This window comes from Brettanomyces bruxellensis, chromosome 9 (assembly GCF_011074885.1).
Source record: "Brettanomyces bruxellensis chromosome 9, complete sequence".
In the NCBI taxonomy this organism is placed as follows: domain Eukaryota; kingdom Fungi; phylum Ascomycota; class Pichiomycetes; order Pichiales; family Pichiaceae; genus Brettanomyces; species Brettanomyces bruxellensis.
The window spans coordinates 2607007-2626249 of NC_054690.1; the positions used below are offsets into that span (position 1 = coordinate 2607007).

The 19243-nt window shown below is 35.6% G+C and overlaps 10 protein-coding genes across 10 annotated transcripts; 4 read left to right on the plus strand and 6 right to left on the minus strand.

The window, feature by feature from the left end:
* Window positions 1-624: 624 nt before the first annotated feature.
* Window positions 625-1272, plus strand: BRETT_002952 (uncharacterized protein; the record flags this gene model as incomplete). Its single annotated transcript, XM_041281469.1, has 1 exon — window positions 625-1272. One exon carries the CDS (start codon window positions 625-627, stop codon window positions 1270-1272), a length of 648 nt encoding a protein of 215 aa, XP_041139260.1.
* A 282-nt stretch (window positions 1273-1554) lies between these two features.
* Window positions 1555-1938, minus strand: SNU13 (RNA binding protein snu13; the record flags this gene model as incomplete). The annotated part of the gene is made up of 1 exon (XM_041281470.1): window positions 1555-1938. The coding sequence occupies one exon, from the start codon at window positions 1936-1938 to the stop codon at window positions 1555-1557; it is 384 nt and encodes a 127-aa protein (XP_041139261.1).
* A 1276-nt stretch (window positions 1939-3214) lies between these two features.
* On the plus strand, window positions 3215-4539 carry VMA3 (H(+)-transporting V0 sector ATPase subunit c; the record flags this gene model as incomplete). Its single annotated transcript, XM_041281471.1, has 2 exons — window positions 3215-3678; window positions 4300-4539. Coding segments are annotated over 2 exons (704 nt in total), but the record flags the coding sequence as incomplete, so codon positions are not given.
* Window positions 4540-4754: 215 nt separating this feature from the next.
* INO1 (Myo-inositol-1-phosphate synthase) lies at window positions 4755-6329 on the minus strand (the record flags this gene model as incomplete). Its single annotated transcript, XM_041281472.1, has 1 exon — window positions 4755-6329. One exon carries the CDS (start codon window positions 6327-6329, stop codon window positions 4755-4757), a length of 1575 nt encoding a protein of 524 aa, XP_041139263.1.
* A 1170-nt stretch (window positions 6330-7499) lies between these two features.
* On the plus strand, window positions 7500-8150 carry BRETT_002956 (uncharacterized protein; the record flags this gene model as incomplete). Its single annotated transcript, XM_041281473.1, has 1 exon — window positions 7500-8150. The coding sequence occupies one exon, from the start codon at window positions 7500-7502 to the stop codon at window positions 8148-8150; it is 651 nt and encodes a 216-aa protein (XP_041139264.1).
* A 141-nt stretch (window positions 8151-8291) lies between these two features.
* On the minus strand, window positions 8292-11363 carry BRETT_002957 (uncharacterized protein; the record flags this gene model as incomplete). Its single annotated transcript, XM_041281474.1, has 1 exon — window positions 8292-11363. The coding sequence occupies one exon, from the start codon at window positions 11361-11363 to the stop codon at window positions 8292-8294; it is 3072 nt and encodes a 1023-aa protein (XP_041139265.1).
* Window positions 11364-11753: 390 nt separating this feature from the next.
* On the minus strand, window positions 11754-12836 carry BRETT_002958 (uncharacterized protein; the record flags this gene model as incomplete). Its single annotated transcript, XM_041281475.1, has 1 exon — window positions 11754-12836. One exon carries the CDS (start codon window positions 12834-12836, stop codon window positions 11754-11756), a length of 1083 nt encoding a protein of 360 aa, XP_041139266.1.
* A 765-nt stretch (window positions 12837-13601) lies between these two features.
* Window positions 13602-14898, plus strand: CDC12 (Cell division control protein 12; the record flags this gene model as incomplete). Its single annotated transcript, XM_041281476.1, has 2 exons — window positions 13602-13663; window positions 13794-14898. 2 exons carry the CDS (start codon window positions 13602-13604, stop codon window positions 14896-14898), a joined length of 1167 nt encoding a protein of 388 aa, XP_041139267.1.
* Window positions 14899-15246: 348 nt separating this feature from the next.
* RPS24A (ribosomal protein S24A) lies at window positions 15247-15770 on the minus strand (the record flags this gene model as incomplete). The annotated part of the gene is made up of 2 exons (XM_041281477.1): window positions 15247-15651; window positions 15744-15770. The coding sequence occupies 2 exons, from the start codon at window positions 15768-15770 to the stop codon at window positions 15247-15249; spliced, it is 432 nt and encodes a 143-aa protein (XP_041139268.1).
* A 998-nt stretch (window positions 15771-16768) lies between these two features.
* VTC1 (vacuolar transporter chaperone) lies at window positions 16769-17137 on the minus strand (the record flags this gene model as incomplete). Its single annotated transcript, XM_041281478.1, has 1 exon — window positions 16769-17137. One exon carries the CDS (start codon window positions 17135-17137, stop codon window positions 16769-16771), a length of 369 nt encoding a protein of 122 aa, XP_041139269.1.
* Window positions 17138-19243: the final 2106 nt, after the last annotated feature.

A 19243-nucleotide genomic window follows, 5' to 3' on the forward strand; every position in this document is an offset into this window, starting at 1 on the left:
AAGCTAAGATGCGGCCCACTTTTTTTGCCAGCACCATAGAAAGAAAAAGCGATAAAATTTTTTCGGGTATCCTCGCATATAATCGAAGAAAGGGAAATCAGATTGCGCTTATATGAACCCTATTTAGAGAACTGCTGGCAGACAGACAGCTAAATATGTACTTTTGTAACAAGCCTTATAATGATTTTGAGTGAGAACTTTGATGTTTTGTTTATTGAAGATTTCCAACTACTTTCCCAAAACTCCTTAGAAAGGGACTGCGTATTAATAAGTCAGCAGTAATTAATTTAGGCTATTCCTAGGGTTCTTGTGTCGGGTACAAAGATGTTTCCTTGGGTAATTATTTTCGGTACAGAATTACAGACGGGCTGCGGGCGGGCTTTGCACTCGGGATTTTTGTTATTATTTTTGTTTCGCATACCTTCAATTATTCTTCTTTTTTAATGCCTGCCCCACAGTGGCCACACCGAGAACTTCGAAAACTTATCGTAAACATAAATTAGAAAGCAAGTATATAAAAGCATCAGATTACCCAATTGTCTATTCCTCAAACATTATTAGAGTCTAAATTTCTATTCCACAATCACAATTCGTATCGCAAGACTTCCACGTATACCAATTCCAATGGGAAATTTGAACCCCAAATTCTATAAATCGCACGTGTTCAATGGTTCCCAACGCTCCAACATTGGCGTTCAAAGAACTACTGTTGAATACTTCCTCGATTACAATTGTCCTTTTTCTGCAAAAATATTCAAAAAACTTAATAATGAACTTCTCCCAATTTTAAAGAGTAAGGGAATTGATAACAAATTTGATATTACATTTGTGAATGTTGTCCAGCCTTGGCACCATCTCAACTCAGGTGCATCTCATGAAGTGGCTCTCGCTGTGGCACAGGCATATCCTACTCAATTTTGGAAGTTTTCGAGCGTCCTATTTGAGCACATTGAGGAATTTTATGATACTGAATTGTATGAAACTACTAGAAAGCAGCTTTATGCAAAACTTATCAAGCTCGCAGTTGAGAATCTAGAGGATGTGGATGCCAAGAAACTCTGGAGTCTTGTTGAAATTAAACCATCGTCTGATGGTAAGCCTCACAATTCTGGTAATGAAGTCACTAATGACCTTAAGTATTTCACAAGGTATGAGAGAACCCTTGGTGTTCATGTGACTCCGACCGTTGCGGTGAATGGTATTATCAAACCAAACATAGAATCTTCTACGGACTCTAGTAGAGTTGCCACAATACTCGAAAATGGATTATAATAATGTCGAACTGAAGAAAATATCATGTGTTCTTGCTATTGTTCAGCGTGGCTTTATTATTACACCAGATTTTACTATTTATATTGAATGTACTCATTAGCTAGCTGGTGCCTTTTGATGCACTCATACTGAATAGGATGAGTCCATGAACTCTCGTATTGTACAAAGTATAAAAGATTAGATTGTATTAAATTTTATTTAATTGGAGCGGAGCTATTATCACAACTGTTATTTAAGTGCACATTTGATCAAAAAGCAATAAGCATTCTATTCCCAAAAAAATCAGATCAAAAGAGTTTCAATCTTATCCTTAATGGCGTAGACCTGGTTTTTGATTGTAGAAGCATCATTAGTAGTGATGGAACATGCAATCACAGGCCTAGAAACGCCACATGCTCTTCCCAAAGCAGTCTTAGAAGGAACAAAAACATATGGAACATTCTTATCTTCACAAAGTAATGGAAGATGCAAAAGGATTTCAATAGGTTCCGTGTCAGCTGCCATGATAATGAACTCTGAAATTCCTCTGTTCAAGGTCTTAGTAGTCTCGTTGGCACCCTTTTTCAACTGTCTCAAACTTTGGGCCTGCTGGACCAAGTCAAGAATCTGCTGGGTCAAAGCAGAGTCTGCAAGAGGGAAAGCTTTTGGATTTGGTGCGGATGACATACTTTGTTGTTTCTATATTTGCTCTATTCCTTATATAAAGGTTCCTTGCAAACAGCTCGCCTTTAACTTACAAGAGATTTCGAAACTGTAATCAAGAGGTGATAATGCATTACAAGAAAGGGTGGTGAAATTGAGACTTTTAAGGGAACAAAAAAAAATTAATAAGATAAAAAATTTTCAGTCCAAGTGCATTTAATTGTTCTTTTGCGACAATTTGCGTCAATCGTCTCATATATTGATAACATTTTGTATCTACTATATCAGTAACTTTTCGCTTTTCATGCTAATCGCATAATCAATAATATTGCATCACTTGAAGTGACATAGAAAGTACGGTGCCCAATACTATTATATAGCATAATAAAGTACACTTTAACTTTATTCGGATATAAAGGTGAACGTTATGTCTACGTTTACAGAGGTGGCATTCCGCATCACTAAATATTATTATATGTCGTTTTGGGCTTCCAGAAATAACTGCTTTCTCATCGCACCTAGATGTTTTCTCCATAAGAAATATGAAATTACTTCAAATATATTATGTGCCGATTTAATAACATTAGGCATGTCTGGTTCCAGTTTAGCATGAAAAACTAGTCAAACAAAAAAAAAGTTATATCGTAAATACATATATATATCCATGTGAATTAAGAATAGAAAGAAAAAAAATAAATTGCATAGTTCTGCATAAATAAATTCTTCCTCGTTTTTTTTGGAGCAATGCTTTTTTCTTTCTCACATAAGCCAATACCAAGCAGCACACTTATTTTTTTCCTGAGATATAATAAAAACCTCGTCCGCTCTTATTTTATTCCTTACATTTACGTAGTACTTAAACATAATATAACTTAGAGGGCTTCACATTCTAATAGCATTCAATTATAGTTATATTATCAACTGAACACACAAAGCGCATATCATGTCTGATTTATGGTAAGTTTTTCATATTTGGTGCTTCAGTTCATTGCTGATCCGAAGAGTAATTCTCAGATTAGTGTAGAACAGCAGGTCAGTTATTCAACAAGATATTTTCAATAGATATTATATTTCACAACTTGCTATTATTCCTCTCTCTATTCTATTTATGCTTTTCAAAGCAGCATGTCCTTTTTGTCAGTTTGTTGGATTTTGATTCAGGATTGGCACAGAAAGAATACAATTCCGGCTTATGCAAGCTAGCTTTCGCCTGAATGTATATTCAATGGCCCAAAGCCCAGTTAGTGCTTTGCCAACTTTTTGCATTATGTTATTTAATTATAGTTATACTAACTTTAAGAAAATAGCCCTGTTTACGCTCCCTTCTTTGGCTCCTTGGGATGTGCTGCCGCAATCATTTTCACATGTTTCGGTGCAGCATATGGTACCGCTAAATCCGGTATCGGTATTTGTGCTACATGTGTTTTAAGACCAGACTTGATGATTAAGAACACTGTTCCAGTTATTATGGCAGGTATTATTGCTATTTATGGTTTGGTCGTCTCTGTTCTTATTTCGTCGTCCTTGAAACAAGAGCAGGCTCTTTATACTGGTTTTATCCAGCTTGGTGCTGGTTTAGCAGTCGGATTGTCTGGTTTAGCTGCTGGTTTTGCCATTGGTATAGTTGGTGATGCTGGTGTTAGAGGTACAGCTCAGCAACCAAGATTGTTCGTTGGAATGATTTTGATCTTGATTTTCGCTGAGGTTTTGGGTTTGTACGGTCTTATTGTCGCTTTGTTGATGAACTCCAGAGCCACACAGGATGTCGTTTGCTAATTCTGAAGCTTCGGGTCAGCAAATGGAACATAGCATATAATTGTACCATTTTTCATTCCTAAATCACATTTTTTTTTTATTTTCCCATTTCTTAGTTTTCCTTTTTATTCGTTCTCTAAACTGATTTTAATCACCTACTTCACAATTTGCTTCATGTTTAAGCGTCCATCAAATTTGCCGAGTATGGAATACTTCGTGATGTTCTACTCTGTTCGTATGTATTAGTAAAGCGATATTTGAAATTAAGCAATTAAGAGCATTGGTTGATATATCTGGGTATCATTATATACATATTCTAAATGGCTTTACTGTCCTATTATACTCTTCTCCGAAATCAAGCACCCCCTTCTGTCAATGAAATCAGATGAGCGAAGTTCAAAAAAAAGTTTATTAAGCCCCTTGATAATTTTTATAGTTTCAAGATTAAGATCTATTACTCCAAGCTTAATTCATACAAGATCTCTTTTAACAAGACGGTCAACATCTAAGTATATCAGAAATGTCTATTAATGCAAGGCCATTTGATCGCACATTGTATGTTTCATCATTTACGTTGTTTGAACTTATTTCTTGCAATTAATTGATTACTAACCATTTATCTTTAGAGAGCTGGCTTTCCCCTTTTTAAGCAGTGAACAGGCGGTTATAGCGAAAAAATCATTGGAGCCCGATCCAATATTAAAACCGGAAGAGTTGGAAGCATTGTTTGAAGTTGATAACAATGTTTTGAAAATTATATTACGCTCGTCATCGGATAGAATGATACGAATAATTGCGAATAACTTTATGGACAATATTAAGACAGTGATAGAATGCCTTGAGAACTTTGATCCCGAAGCTCAACAGTGATCTTGTGAAAAACTGTAAAAATTGGTCTAAAGGTTTATGTTTCTGTTCCATTTTGTCAATCTCTTTTTTGTACGGAGTAGGCAAGATGTCTATGTCTTTTGCTAATAATAGTTATATTGTAAAATAAATTGATAATAATGCGAACTCAAATAGCTAAATAAAATATAAAGAAACTTACAATCACAAAGAAAATGTTATTTGGTGTCGAAAGATGTTTAGTTTAGTCTCTCCTCAAACCTAAGTTCATTCAAAGGTTCTAAGCCAATTAGTAGTCTCAAAAGATTGTCAATCCCCAAGCGTTGTTTATTCAAACTGTTGACTGCTTTGAAACCTTTTCTAGTTAATGGGGCTTTAAGCCAATAACTCAAAAAGCCCAGAACATTATTGAGGTGCTCGTAATTTTCCGCTCCCTCTTTCTTGTAGGTAACCCTTGACAAGAATTCAGTCATAATCAATAGGTCAAGAATGATCGGTGCAGCCAAAAGGGAGTCCTCGCAAACATTATGAATGGAGACCTTATTATGGCCTCCTAACATTAGTTCAGAGTAATATTCATCCATTGCAACTTTATCATCACCCACAGCCGGGATATACTTTATGACAATGCAATGGTCAATTTTTGAACCAACGTCCTTGTTGTACAAATACTTATTAGAATCGATGGCATCATCAACGACCGATGATTTAGATATTTCCTTGGACCTAAATTGCTTCGCCGATGATAGATTGTAGCCGTCGTTGTTTCCTAAATGATTGTACGAAGCAATTGACACGGGTCTGATACCTGCATCCACCAAAAATGCAGCTAGAACAGACTTGAATTTAGTCTGTCCGGTTTTAAGATCATCGCCGCCAATAAATGATTGCGATTTCTCTGCGAGTTCAATAACACCCGGAACAAATGTATTCTGTGGGGAACCATTAATGTATGGAGCTTTCTCTAGGATAGACGCAACAGCAAAAATTGTGCTTGGGGAGACTTCTTCCTCGTCTTCCTTTATTGCCTTCAAAAGATTATCAGCTGTATCATTTACTCCTGGAATAATGGAAGAGTATCTTTCGGTATTTGCTGTCCACAATACGATAACCTCTTCCAATTTATTTTTCTCTTTGAACTCCCGAATATCTCTCCTGATATGGTCAACATGTTTCCACTTTTCTCGGGTAGAAATTTCACCGTCCAAATTGATTCTGTTAATACAATTGTTGGCTCTGTGCTCTTGGTTTGCGGCAATGAAATCTGGATAATAAATAGAGGGAAGAGGTTTAATAGATTCAAGTTTAGCATATAACTTTTTTTGTAAGTCATATTCGAGAACGTGGGATCTTCTAACCGCTTCTTTCATGTCTGCTTTATTGATATCCCATCCAGACACGATTAAGTCGTCGGGATTCACCATTGGAAGTAGCGCATTAAATGGAGCATAGATATCATTCCCATTATTGTCGATGCCAAGTTTAATGGTGGCACTTTGAGTAACTGAGCCATAGTAGTTTGCTGATATCGGGCCTCTCTTAGTGTTGAAAACGAGCTTTTCCCGATTAGCAAGGATTGCAGAGATTAATGTCGAACCATTGTTACCACCTAATCCAACAAGCATTACACCTATTTTTGGAACCCGTAAATCTACTTTGAACTGATAATCCTCCTGAGTTGGTCTCACAACATACTCCCCATTATTTTCTTTGACAAAAGCGTTATGGTACGTATATTTTGTTAATAAAGAAGACTCTATGTATTGAGTTCTTTCGGTAACAACTTTAACTTTGGGAACGTAATTAGTAGTCATTGTTCTATTTATTTAAACTAATCCTTGGTACTCAATAATAAAATAGAATAATGTATATACTGAGAATGTTTCAATTAGTAGTTTAACAAACTAAGGTTAATTATACAACTTATATATGGGCTAAATTGCAACATGTTTTACTTGTCATCATTTAAAATTAGATTTTCATATGCATGTGAAGGTGTTATGTAAGAGGCTCGTTTTGTTCAACAAATGTTATTACTAAAAAAGAGGTCTCAACATAATTATTATAAAGGACGAAAGGAAGAAGAAGAAAGCAAAACATTGAAAATTACTTTTGGAATGGTAGCGGATTCGGTAAACCCACCGAGATTGCGGAATTTTAATTGGCTGAATATTACCCGATTCGCTCTCTTCGCCGCGGGGTAACTTTTAATCCTTAATCCAGATTTCTAGTTTCCATAGCAGCGAACTTGGCGCTGAATCATGCATAAATTTGTATTTCCGTTTCTAAGGATACGTGTTCCTTCAAAAACGGAATCCTATAGCTGAAAAGGTTATTTGGCCAATTATTTGACTTCTTCGCTGTGACCACTAGAGTACGTTTATATCTATTTCCTTGAAGCAGATGGCATGCCAAAATATCCTGCTTTGAGGCTGCAATTTTGTTTATCCTTTCAATCACATGCGAAATGTTTTAATAAAATAAGACTTTGGCATTTTTTGTTGGCAGCCTATCAATTGAATTGTGCCACTTTTGACCCGATGGATTTTCTAAAAGTTGGAGGAGCTGATCAATTTTATTGAATTTCTGCCACTGGGCCCTGATTGCATGCGTAGGGTAGGCGATTACCCTAAAATAAATTTATTTCTTGGTTAAATAGTTAAAATATACAGGAAATTGCTTCTAATATACCTGTTCAATTGGTTCGTGTATTACTTATTTTTTACGTGATATGTACTGATCAGCATATATATTATTTCAACTGCCATTTTAATTTTATTTAAAGGAATATGTTACAATTGCTATTTTCATATTGGCACTTTATTGCCTTTCCAGCATTACTCTTTTTTTTACTTTTATAACATATATATGTATACATTTTTTGTATGCGTTAACAAGTTCGGATTTAGAAATACCAGTTTTGGGTAATTAAATTTTATAAAATTTGTTTCAGCCTTTATTTATTTATAGCCGCATTAAAATACATGCACCAATTTCTTGTTTATTATTCAGTGTATGACTTTGCATTAAAACTCGAATCCTACAGATCGATTACTTTAATGGATGATCATATAACGGGTGACAGTGACTCTCGAGCAGAATTAAATTCATACTCGGAATCCGAGGCCGGAACTCTTAATGCTCATGTCCCAAATGACGCAAGTACACTAACGTTATCACATGAACAAAATATAAATGATGAAGGTGTAACCTCTAATAGAACTAGTAGTTACAGTGGTGGCTATATGGGAATAACCGAGACCAATCATGATAATTGTGATGGTACTGAAAGTTCTGAAAATCAAATTGTGAACAATGATGAAGACGATCCATTACATATAAGACAGCTTGCGCTAAACTTTGATTATCTCATGTACAAAATACGTGACCATACGTTTGTATTATCTGACGCAGTGGTTAGAAATGTTGATTATGCAAAACGGCAGCAGGAAGTTGAACTTTCAAAGATAAGCCGTCGAATACGTGAGGCAAGAAGACTTATTGAAGAGTGTAAGAGAACAAATATGGAGATCGATAAATTGGAACAATTTAAATTGTTGACACGAGATTTTAAGCAAAGACTTGAAGAGGTAAATAAACGGATGAATACCCATAACAAGAAGTACAGGAAATAGTATTTTGAGGAATTCACTATCATACGAACTAACTTGCGCTTATCCCTCGTTAAATGTATATACAACTTTTACAGCGGTTTCTTCGAAATTTAAGTATGTTCCCGACATATAGTATTATTATACAAAATTAGAATTCATGTATTATAGATCTCGTTGTTGCTGTAATATTCGGTCCTTGATAAATCTCTCTTGAATTTTTCTCCGTTTACGCGCTTCTAATCTATGCTTCAGGCGAATTATTGCTAACACAGCAAGGGCTCCCCCTGCAAATGTCCTCGACTTTTTAGAAATCAGTGGTAATTTGGTAGCATTACGATCCAATTCATCTGGCTTTTGTTCCAATGTCGCTTTTAAAAGTGAAATATTTTTATCGATTGTCACATTTTTACTTCTAAGTTCTCTCTCAAGATATTCGTTCGCAAATTTCAGATCAGCAGCAAGGTTCTTTAGATCTTGAAGTTTCAATCGGTATAAATCTCTCTGTGATTCTAATAAATTGACCCTTGCTTCCATCAATGGGATATCAATATTATTTTGGTTGCTATCGTGCGTCGGAGTTCTTGGCGTTGGCGGGTAATCCTTTTCAACTCTCGCACTTTTTATTCTCTTACTCTTATTAAGCTGTTCCTGTAATTTCTCCTCCTCTTGCAATAACATTCCTTCACGGACCTTGAGCATTTGAAGCTTATCAGTTGCTTCTTCCAAATTTTGTTCTATTTGCTTTTTGTTTGCTCTCTCCTTACTGAATCGATCTAGAAGTTCATTCTTCATATTATTGTAATCGTTTATGAGTTTCTTAATTTCTTCATTCTTATCCTGTATTTTTTCTTGCAAGACAGATTTACTGGATTTCTGAAGGTTGCGAGCCATCTTTAAATCATCCTGTAACTTTTCATTCTTAATCATCGCACTTTTCTGGTTCGATTCTAATTCATTCATACTCTTGGCTAATGATTTCTTTTCCTGAATTAATCTTTCCAATCTCTCTTTATGTTCTTCCAACTCATCTGTACTCTTTTTTAAACTCGATTTGAGAGATCTGTTCTCAGTACTAACTTCAGAAATCTGATCACGTAAACGTTCAAGTTCATTCATTTCAGAATCTGTTTCCAGATTTTTGGAGTGCAATAACTCGAGACGCCTTTGAAACGAATTCTTAGAAATTCTAAGATCCTCAATTTTGACTCTCAAATCATCATTATCTTTTTCGAGCTTGTTTCGCTTTTCAGCAAAGCTCTTAGCTTCCTTTTCGGCGATTTTAATGCTATCTCTTAGTCTGTCTGCCTCGCTCTTAGAAATCGAAGATGAAAGCTCTTCTCGTAACTTTTTTATCTCATCTGATTTGAACTCAATATCCCTTCGAAGCTGCTTTTCCATCACTCGGCTATTATCCTTGTACGTAGAATATTCTTCGGCCAACAGCTCGTTTTGAGAAGACAGTTTACCATATTCTTCGGATAACCTCATGAAGTCATGCTGAAGTTTATCATAATTATCAGGATTAATCACATGTTCGTTTTTTAATGTATTATATTTTCTTTGTAAACCCTCGTATTCCTCGACCAACTCTGATTTCTGGTCTCTGAGATCGGAAATGGCATTCAATAAATCCGTTTCCTTATTCTGATATTGGTCGCTGATTGCATCTAGTTCTTCACGGTGCTTTTTCTTTTCGTTTTCCCGACTGAGTTGTAATTTTTCTAACTCTGCTCTTGCCTTTTCCAAATATAATTCTGTATGGTCATTTACATCTTCATGAGAGGTTAATTTCTTGATATGGCTGTCCTTTTGAATAAGTTCTTCCTTTAAATTATCCATCTCGTCCTGAAGGCTTTGGTATCGCTGACTCAACTTTTTTAAGTTATCATATAAGTCCTGCCTGTCTGCCTCAATGTCCTTGACATAATCATCTTTGTAATGTTCCTGCGCCTTTTCTAGAGCTTTCTGCATTTCATTAAGTTTATGTCTAAGAGAGTCCTTCTCCTCCACAGTTTTATTTGCTTTGCTATAGACATTTTTCACTTCATTTCTTAGAATATCGGCGACCTCTTCCTTATGCTGCTTAAGCGCATCTATTGAGTGTACAAGCTCTTGATTGCGCAATTTTACATCAGATGTTTCAGCCTCGATATCTTTTAACTTTTTGCTCAAAGTATCTATTTTACGGCTGTCTTTTTCGATAGTATGCTTCAACTCATCATTTTCCTGGGATAACTTTCTTAGTTGGTCGTTTAGCTTATCCTCATGATTAATAGTTGAAGGGTGTTTTATTTCATTTTGAGCGTCATTTAATTTCTGCTTCATTTCATTAAGTTCATGCTCCAGTTTGTGATTGACTTCTCTCACAGAATCAGCTTCTTCCTCGGCATTTGTTAATTCTATTTCTAACTCGCTTATTCTATCCTCCTTATCAATTGATGTATCTGATTTGTGATCTAACTGAGCCTTCATATCTTCGAGTTGCCATTTCATGTCAGAAACCTTGTTCTCTAGATTTTGGTTATTACTTTCAAACTCTTCGTTAGTTTTCTGCATCACATCCAGATCCCGCTTAGCATCCGACAATCGATCTTCAAGCTCGTTCACTTTAGATTCATAAGCATTTCGAATCTTCTCAATTTCTCCATCATTTTTATGAGGTTCCTGCTTCTTTTCTTGCTTTATTATAGAAATTTCCTCTTCCAAATGAGCTAACTCTTTGCTAAGCTTTACATTTCTACTAATCAAATCCTTCTTATCATGGGGAAGGCCTTGTAAACTTTTCTTCAAACTCACAAGTTCCACTCTAAGGTTAAAGTTATCAGATCGTAGTCGTTGCAGTTCACCAGACTGCTTTTTAACTAATGTAGCTCTATCCCCGACCAACTCTGCTCTGGTTAAATTAGAAGCATCATCGTGTAAAGTATCGTCTAAACTTGTATTTTCATCTATTGATGAACCATCTGAAAAGATATCTGTTCCACGGTATATTCTAGAATGATTAGGTCCATCACCTAAGAATGCAAACGAGGAGCTTGTTCCGTCATCATTCGCGATACTTGTAAATGTTGAATCAGAATCCAAATTATCTTGTTGAGTAGACTTTGAAGCAGCTTCCCTATTCAACAGCCCGACATTTTTATTTCCAGTCCCGATGGGTGTAAACTCAGCGGTTTTTGGTTTCTCGTCGCTTTTCACTGGAGTACGTATAAGCTGTTTATGTGAACTAAACATTATTTCACCGGACGCGATTCGACTTAATAATAAATGATAAATTTCTCCCTCTTTCTTTATAATTATTCTTCGATCAAAATTCCTGGTTATATTATGATAAAGTTGTGAAGATAAATATATGTTATTGAAAATGTTACGAAATGCTTAGGATAAACCAAGCTTTTGCAAGTAAAAGTGATGGAACAAGAGTCGTGTTAAAGCTTGTGTTTACTTTTTTTGAATCAAAATTAAGCGCACAAAAAAAAAGGTGCGCACCAACCCTGGCGCGTCTAAAGAAGATCCAAAATGGGGAAGTGAAAACATTTGTTACATTTCTAATGAAATCAAACTGGACCTACGTAAACTATACAAATACTAATCTTTCATTAACTTTTCTAACGTAATTCATAGTTATAGGCGATCAACGCTTTCTACGAATTTGTCTAAAGCTCTCAAGGCAGATCCGCTGGTAATACTCTGAATTGCAATATTCACACCTTCCTTCCAATTATCAGTTAGACCACCCATCACAGCCAGAGCTGAGGAATTCATCAATATATAATCCACCAAAGCATCATCACCTGGTTTGATGCTTTTTAAAGACAAAATCTCTCTTAGTTTGACTGCATTCTCCTCAGGCGTTCCAGATCTCACAAGATTTAAAGAGTGGTCTGGAAGTCCAAAGTCTTTTGGTGAAACTGTAAACTCCTCAATCTCATCATTTTTCTCGTTGTAATTCCAAACGACACTTTTTCCCGTTGGCGAAAATTCGTCTAAGCCAACCTCACCCCAAACAACAAAAGTTCTTGCAGGTCTCCTTCCCTTCTTCTTATCAGATTTAATTGCAGCCATACAGTATGTTTCGCCAAGTTCCCTGGTGTAAACGCCTAGGATTCTCCCCTTTAATGGAATGGGGTTTAGCAATGGTCCAAGAATATTAAAAATGGTTGGAATTCCCAAATTCTTCCTCACGTTAACAACCTTGCCCATTCCCCTATGAAAGGCAGGAGCAAAAAGGAAACACATATTCGATTCATTGACCACTGTTGGAACTGAATCAGCGTTCACTTTCATCAGGTTCACACCAAGCTTCGACATTAAATCACCTGCACCTGATTTGGATGTTGATGCTTTTCCTCCATGCTTGCAAACGTTCAACCCCATTCCGGCACCAATAATAGCAGCAGAAGTCGAAACATTGAACGTGTTTTGAGAATCTCCTCCTGTTCCCACAATGTCAAAGTAACCGTCTGGATCAATTTTACTAAGATCTATTTTATCTGAGTATTCAAGGATGGTCTGTACTGCATTCGCTATGAACTCGGAGTCAAAATCGATTTTTCTAAGTCTTATTGCCGTAAGAAAAGACGAAATTTCAATATCATTCGCTTCCCCATCAAAAATCAATCTCAAAGCTTTAGTGAACTGAGTCTGGGTCAATGTTGGAGGATTCTCCAGTAATGCCTGAATATATGGTGTCAATACTTTAGCCATGTTGTAATAATTCTGCACCTTTACCTATTTATATTAGACACTACGGATAAGCTTTCAACTTAAGGAATAACTGCTTAAAAGAAATTGTTTTACTTTTTTTTCTCTGCCGTCGAAGATATCTTAATTATCCTGGTTCCATTATAAGACCCTTCCTTCATTTTATTTTTTTTTTTTTTGTTCTTCTCGCTGTTCTTCCTCTTGAGTCATACAAGTATTGCATTACTCGGGACTAAATGTATATATAAATACATAATCTGGAGCAAGTACAGCCCAAAGATTATATCTTCGTCTTTATTTTGTTAAGGCTCACTATTGTTCAATGCACAGTGGGTGTTATTTGCATGCTTTGCTTTGCATATTCTTCCTGTTTGGATTATTCTTTCACATGTTGCGTTATTAATAGTAGTTAATCTAACCTGTATTGGTGTACAGATGTTTATTCTCCAAAGAAATACTCAAGTGCAGTCGTGCTAAAATTTTGTATTTTTTAGGATAAATTCCAACAGTACTGTAGTAAGACGACGCGTCAAAAGAACTTCGCTGTTGTTTTCATTCCCGCCATAATTGGATCACAGATGCATTACTTCTAATTTTTGGAAAGTCAAAGAAAAAATAGTATATTCATAATTAAAGTCACCTTAAAAATACTAAGCCTAAAAAAAGTACAACTTTGAAAAATGTTTTATTCTTCTTTTTAATATTACCTTTGGAGCCAAGCTTCTTCTCTTTATTAGCTTTTAGCATTTTAAAGGCAACTGATCAATTATGTCGAAAGCTGCTGCACCTGCAATTGAGCCCATTGGAGTGGCAAATTTGCCAAATCAAAGGTAAGCATCTGCTTCTTATTTCTTTTGCTGATTTATCGGGAAAGAATGTTTATCAAGCGTCACGTTTTATTCATGTCTCAGCGTTTTCAATTATTGCGTACTAACAATGATATGAATTATATTATTTTAGGTATAAGATTGTATCCCAAAAGGGTGCCACTTTCACAATACTTTTGGCTGGTGAATCAGGTCTAGGCAAAACAACATTCATCAACACGCTTTTTCAGACGCTATTAGTTCCACACGAAGACAACAGAAACAGGCACAACAAACCTATTAAAAAAACTGTTGAAATCAGTATTGTGCGGGCCGAATTGGAGGAGAAGAACTTCAAAATTAGATTGAACGTGGTAGACACACCTGGTTTTGGAGACAACGTAAACAATAAGAATGCATGGCAACCAATTGTTGAATTCATAGATCAGCAGCATGAATCTTACATGAAACAGGAATCTCAGCCAAGTAGGAATGAGATTAAGGACTTAAGAGTTCATGCTTGTCTATACTTTATAAGACCGACGGGCCATACCCTTAAGCCGTTAGATATAGAAGCCATGAAGAGGATTGGGGAAAGAGCAAATCTTATTCCTGTCATTGCAAAGGCTGATACTTTGACTCCAAATGAAATGCTTGAATTCAAGAAGCGTATAAGAGCAATCATTGAAGCGCAGAATATCCGCATTTATTCTCCACCAATCGAAGCGGATGATCAGGCAGCTGCTGAGCACGCAAAACAGTTGATTGAATCGATGCCATTTGCTGTGATTGGTGCGGAAGAAGAATTTGAGATTGGTGGTAAGATGATAAAGGGTAGAAGATACCCGTGGGGTTTCGTTGAAGTGGAGAATGATCAACATTGTGATTTCAGAAAGCTCAGAAGTTTGCTTCTCAGAACCAACATGCTTGATTTAATTCTTTCTACTCAGGAATTCCACTATGAGAATTACAGAGGACACAAGATCAAGGGTGAAGCAGACGGTGACTCCAAATCAATCAAGGAAAGTAATTCCGATAACAAGTTGTCGGAGAATCCTGAATTCCTTGAGGAAGAGAGAAAATTGAAGAGATACTTCGCCGAACAGCTAAGAAATGAAGACCAAAGATTTAAGCAATGGAAGCAAAATATCCATACGGAAAAGAATAGGCTTAATCATGACCTTGCAAATTTGCAAAGCGATATGAAGAATCTTGAGAACGAGGTTAAAACCCTTCAAAGAGTTAAGGGCTACAGTTAGTTGCATTTCGATCGTGTTTTATTTTAGGCATCAGCAGAGATTTGGTATGTCCAAGTTCAGATTGTTACTAAAGTTTTCCCATACAATTTTATCAAGTACTTTTTTGTAAGTTTACTTTATCCTTCTATATCTATCATGCTCTCATTCCGTTGTTTGTGTTGCGCATAAAGTATTGTTGTGTTTTATTTCATACTTTAAAAGCAATTTAGAATAGTATTGTCATCATGTTCGTTTAAATTTCTATGTCTTTAAACTACCTCATAAAAACAACTTCTTATAACACAAAGGTATGTGTACAATTAATTAGATACACAAGGTAAAAATATGAAGAAGTTTACATTAAAAAGCTTACTCCTGAGCTCTCTTAGCCTTCTTAGCAGCATATCTTCTCTGAGTACCGAAGACCTTCTTGTTTCTGTTCTTCTTCTGCTTTCTCTGTTGTCTAGATGGCTTCTCAATCTTGTTGGCAAGACCAGCTCTCACCAATCTGTAATGAGGCTCAAACTTCTTAGCGTCGGCAACACTGTCGTAAACCAATCCGAAACCGGTTGATTTACCTCCACCGTACTGGGTTCTGAATCCGAAAACAGAGATGCAATCTTTCTCCGTCTTGTACAAGTCAGCCAACTTCTCCTCCAACTCAGTCTTTGGAACATTTGCCTTGGATGGATGGATAACATCGATAACAAACTGTCTTCTCTTCAACAATGGGTTGCTGATGACCTTTCTGGTCCTGATAGTAATAGCGTCCGACTATACAAATGATTTAATGTTAGTAAATTTGTTCCAGCTGAATCATTCCATCGTACAATTAATCGTTCCTTTGTGATTGCGTTTAGTTCTACATTCTCAGTCCATAGATAGGAAATCATTATAGTATGCAGCTTTTATACTCCATACGTGAATCTCGTCTGTAACGTAATAACTCCGATTTATGGCACTGTGGTGTCTGGCGTAATTAACGTGTATAAATTCCTCACGTAACTTAAAACAATTGAAAATAAACAGCTCACAGAGTAAATGATTCGAAATTGTATAATCCGCAACGTTATGTTTCTTGTAAATAGTATTTCTCTGCATAGCAATGTGCCACATATGGTTTTCTTTCCTGATAGCAGACATAGAGGTATAAATTATAGCATTCACGTTTGGGTTGATGATTAGATATCCGACGTCATCCTTAAAGGTTCGATCATAACTTATTCTTTAACATACCATCTTCGATAATTTGCCAACTGGTTTTTATATATAAGTTGTGGATACTTGCTTAATGTTGCTTAGGCTTAGAGTGTAAAATCAATCTTGAATATACCTATCTTGAACTTTTTCCCTTCCTTTTGCTCGAGAGTCTCAACTAAAATTTTTATTCCCTCATAATTTTTATTTTTCACCGTCACAAATAACGCTTTCAAATTTCTGAGAATTTCAGGTTCCCTTAATATGCTAAGCAATAGGTACTACATTATTTTTTTCCCGAGATGCGATGACAAAAATTATTCTGGAGGTGCGAGGTGTAATATATCATACATAGTAATCACGTGGAGATATTTAAAAGTGCAATATTGTAACCAATCGACGCGAATCGACTGCTTAGAATTAATATCGGGGCGTTCTCCTGGCGGACGATAAAGACATTATGTTCGAACAATCTTCCAAAGCCGTTTACCCAATTTACGCACGCACTTACGTGGACAGCTTAGTATACAATTTTATTATTTAATATCAAATTATGAAGAAATTTAATGTACTTGTGGGCATACCTTCTCTGTCCCGTGGCTATCTGGTGAATAGTAATCTCTTATGAGGAGCTGATCCCTATGAAGCATGACTAACATCGAAAAAATGAAAAGAAGCATTTCAGATACATACTTCAAGCCCGTATTCTTAAAGTAAAGTTGACTATGACGGCAATCAACAAGAAAAAGCATAGCATTGTAGGACCAAATCTGTCATCGTATGGGCCAGATCCTCTTCTTCTAATAGCATTTGCTCTCCAGTGATATGTTACCAATGCATATATCATAGTACCCATGGCAATCAAATTGAAGAGTGATGCTGAAATTCGTCCAATTCTGTCACCAAAGTTCAACAAGCCCACAGCAAGTGATCCTAAAATAACTGTGAAGTTGAGCCATGACAAAAAGGTTCTCTCATTAGCAAAAAAAACTTTGGGTTCCACCCTTGTTGGTAAGGCGATTCTTTTACCTGGTGCTTTCTGTAAAAGGGGAGCTGAAGACATGGTTCATTCACAACTTGATTCAACAGTATATAAAAGGTTTACCTGCTCTTATTCCGCTAAGTGCAAAATGATTATTCTAAAAAAGGTTTGGTGGACTTAATAAATAGCGAGGAGCATTGCCTAGCAGCACCTCTTCTACCAGTCAAGACCGATTTCCTGCTCTTTTTTTTTTATGCCTCTCACTGATTTGTCCTCATTTCTATTCATTTCTTTTTATTAAAGCGCAGAATGGAACAATAGAATAAAATAAAGACTGATTAAAACTACTGCACGTGCCTGTTTCCTACCTTCTCTTCGGCAAACTTTTATTGTAAATTTTATTCGATAGACACAATCATGTCTTGTACCCTGAGTTGATAGAATATTGGATTTTTTTTTAATTTTCATCAAAAGCCTTCAAACATGTAAATTATACTTACATACAGAATATATGCAATGATGCTACTGGCATCATATTGATTATCGGTGAGGATTATTGATTTACTATATGTTTCTTGTTATTATTTTTATTTGGCACAGCCTCACGGTAGTACTATTTTGTCTCGTTCAATCAATTTTTATGATTCTTTCTTCTGTAGGGATTTCCATTTTATTGTCTATTAGAACGGAAGAAGTACGTGGAAATTAAGACTATATGAAATAAGCCTGTTCATTTCTGATAAGAAGAAGTTATAAATGTTGTGTTCTATGTGTGTTCAACTAATAACAACATAGAACAACATTTGTATTGTATGTTTTGAAGTTGTTATCATGCGACTAACAAGATATTATTCTAGATCAGTAAGCCTGATCTCTTATAAAATGAAACGCCAGATTTATTATGCTGAGTGATGTAAAAGCATTCCAAATAGAGATGGTATCTAAATTATATAGTTCATTCAGGGAGAATTTTTCAAAAATTCGTTGACATACGAAGAATATTCATGTTTGTCCATCATTTATCATTATTGCAGTTATGATGTAGCTCGGTATGGAAAGCTTATAGGTGATCACAGACAGATATAACATCGTTAGCTATATTATCGAATAGTGCAGACCTAAGGTTAGAGGTAACTTTATTCACTGAGGAATCATTTGATTCATTATACAATAGATAAATCCTATTCTGTTGGTTCGATAAATTTGTATCCAGACAATAGGGGAGATTTCATTTGGCCATACTTCAGGTATTTACTTAGCTTAATGCAGTTTTATATATGGCCAAATTTTGTTCTTATTTTCCTCCTAAAATATAGCCAAATATTCGATTCTGTTATAACGGCCCATCCCCAAATAAACTTTTTTTAACTATTTGTTATATCTCCTTTCAAACCATACCATGCAGTATTTGTAGTATTCCTGCACACGTAATACGTACGCATTTAAGCTTTTATACAACCAAAAGAAGGATTTTTTGAGCTTTAAGGAAACGTGATACCCTTCCTGGTGTACGGAGGATATACAATTCTTTGATGATAGTATCTAAATAACTTTCAAAAATCTACGGAGCTCTAACTCAAGAGAAATTATTTCCGGTCTCTTTCAATCATGATAAATTACTAAATACTAGAATACGAAAGCCAGGTAATATTATATCTTAGTTTCATCTTGAAGCATGACATCTGACCCAATTATTATTCTCTCTGAAGTGAATTCTGACAACTTGGTAAGCATCTATAAGTTGTGAATCGCGTTTTATTTTTATCTTCATTATCGACTAACGTTGTAAGTGTATGTCTTTCGATAGCCAATCACAGCACGTGAACTTAAGGAAATTATACAAGTTGCATATAAGTTCGAACATATAGATAACAAAAGTCTTGCAAAGTATGTGGTCACATTTTTGAATAAAAAATCTTCCAAGTTTAAATATATTGTTACAATAAATCGAATTGAAGCCCACGAGAGCTCTAAAAACAACATATCATCATCACTGAGTACTTCATGGGATGAAAAAAATGATGGCCTTCTTACTATTAAGGTCAATTGTGATTGTGGCGTGTTTTTATTGGTGACAGTCATATTTATCTCGTCGTTTTAAACAGAGATATATCATCAAACATACAGAATTTCTTGCGGGGTAAAAAACATTAAAATAACATTATTTTGTATCATTTTCATGATTAC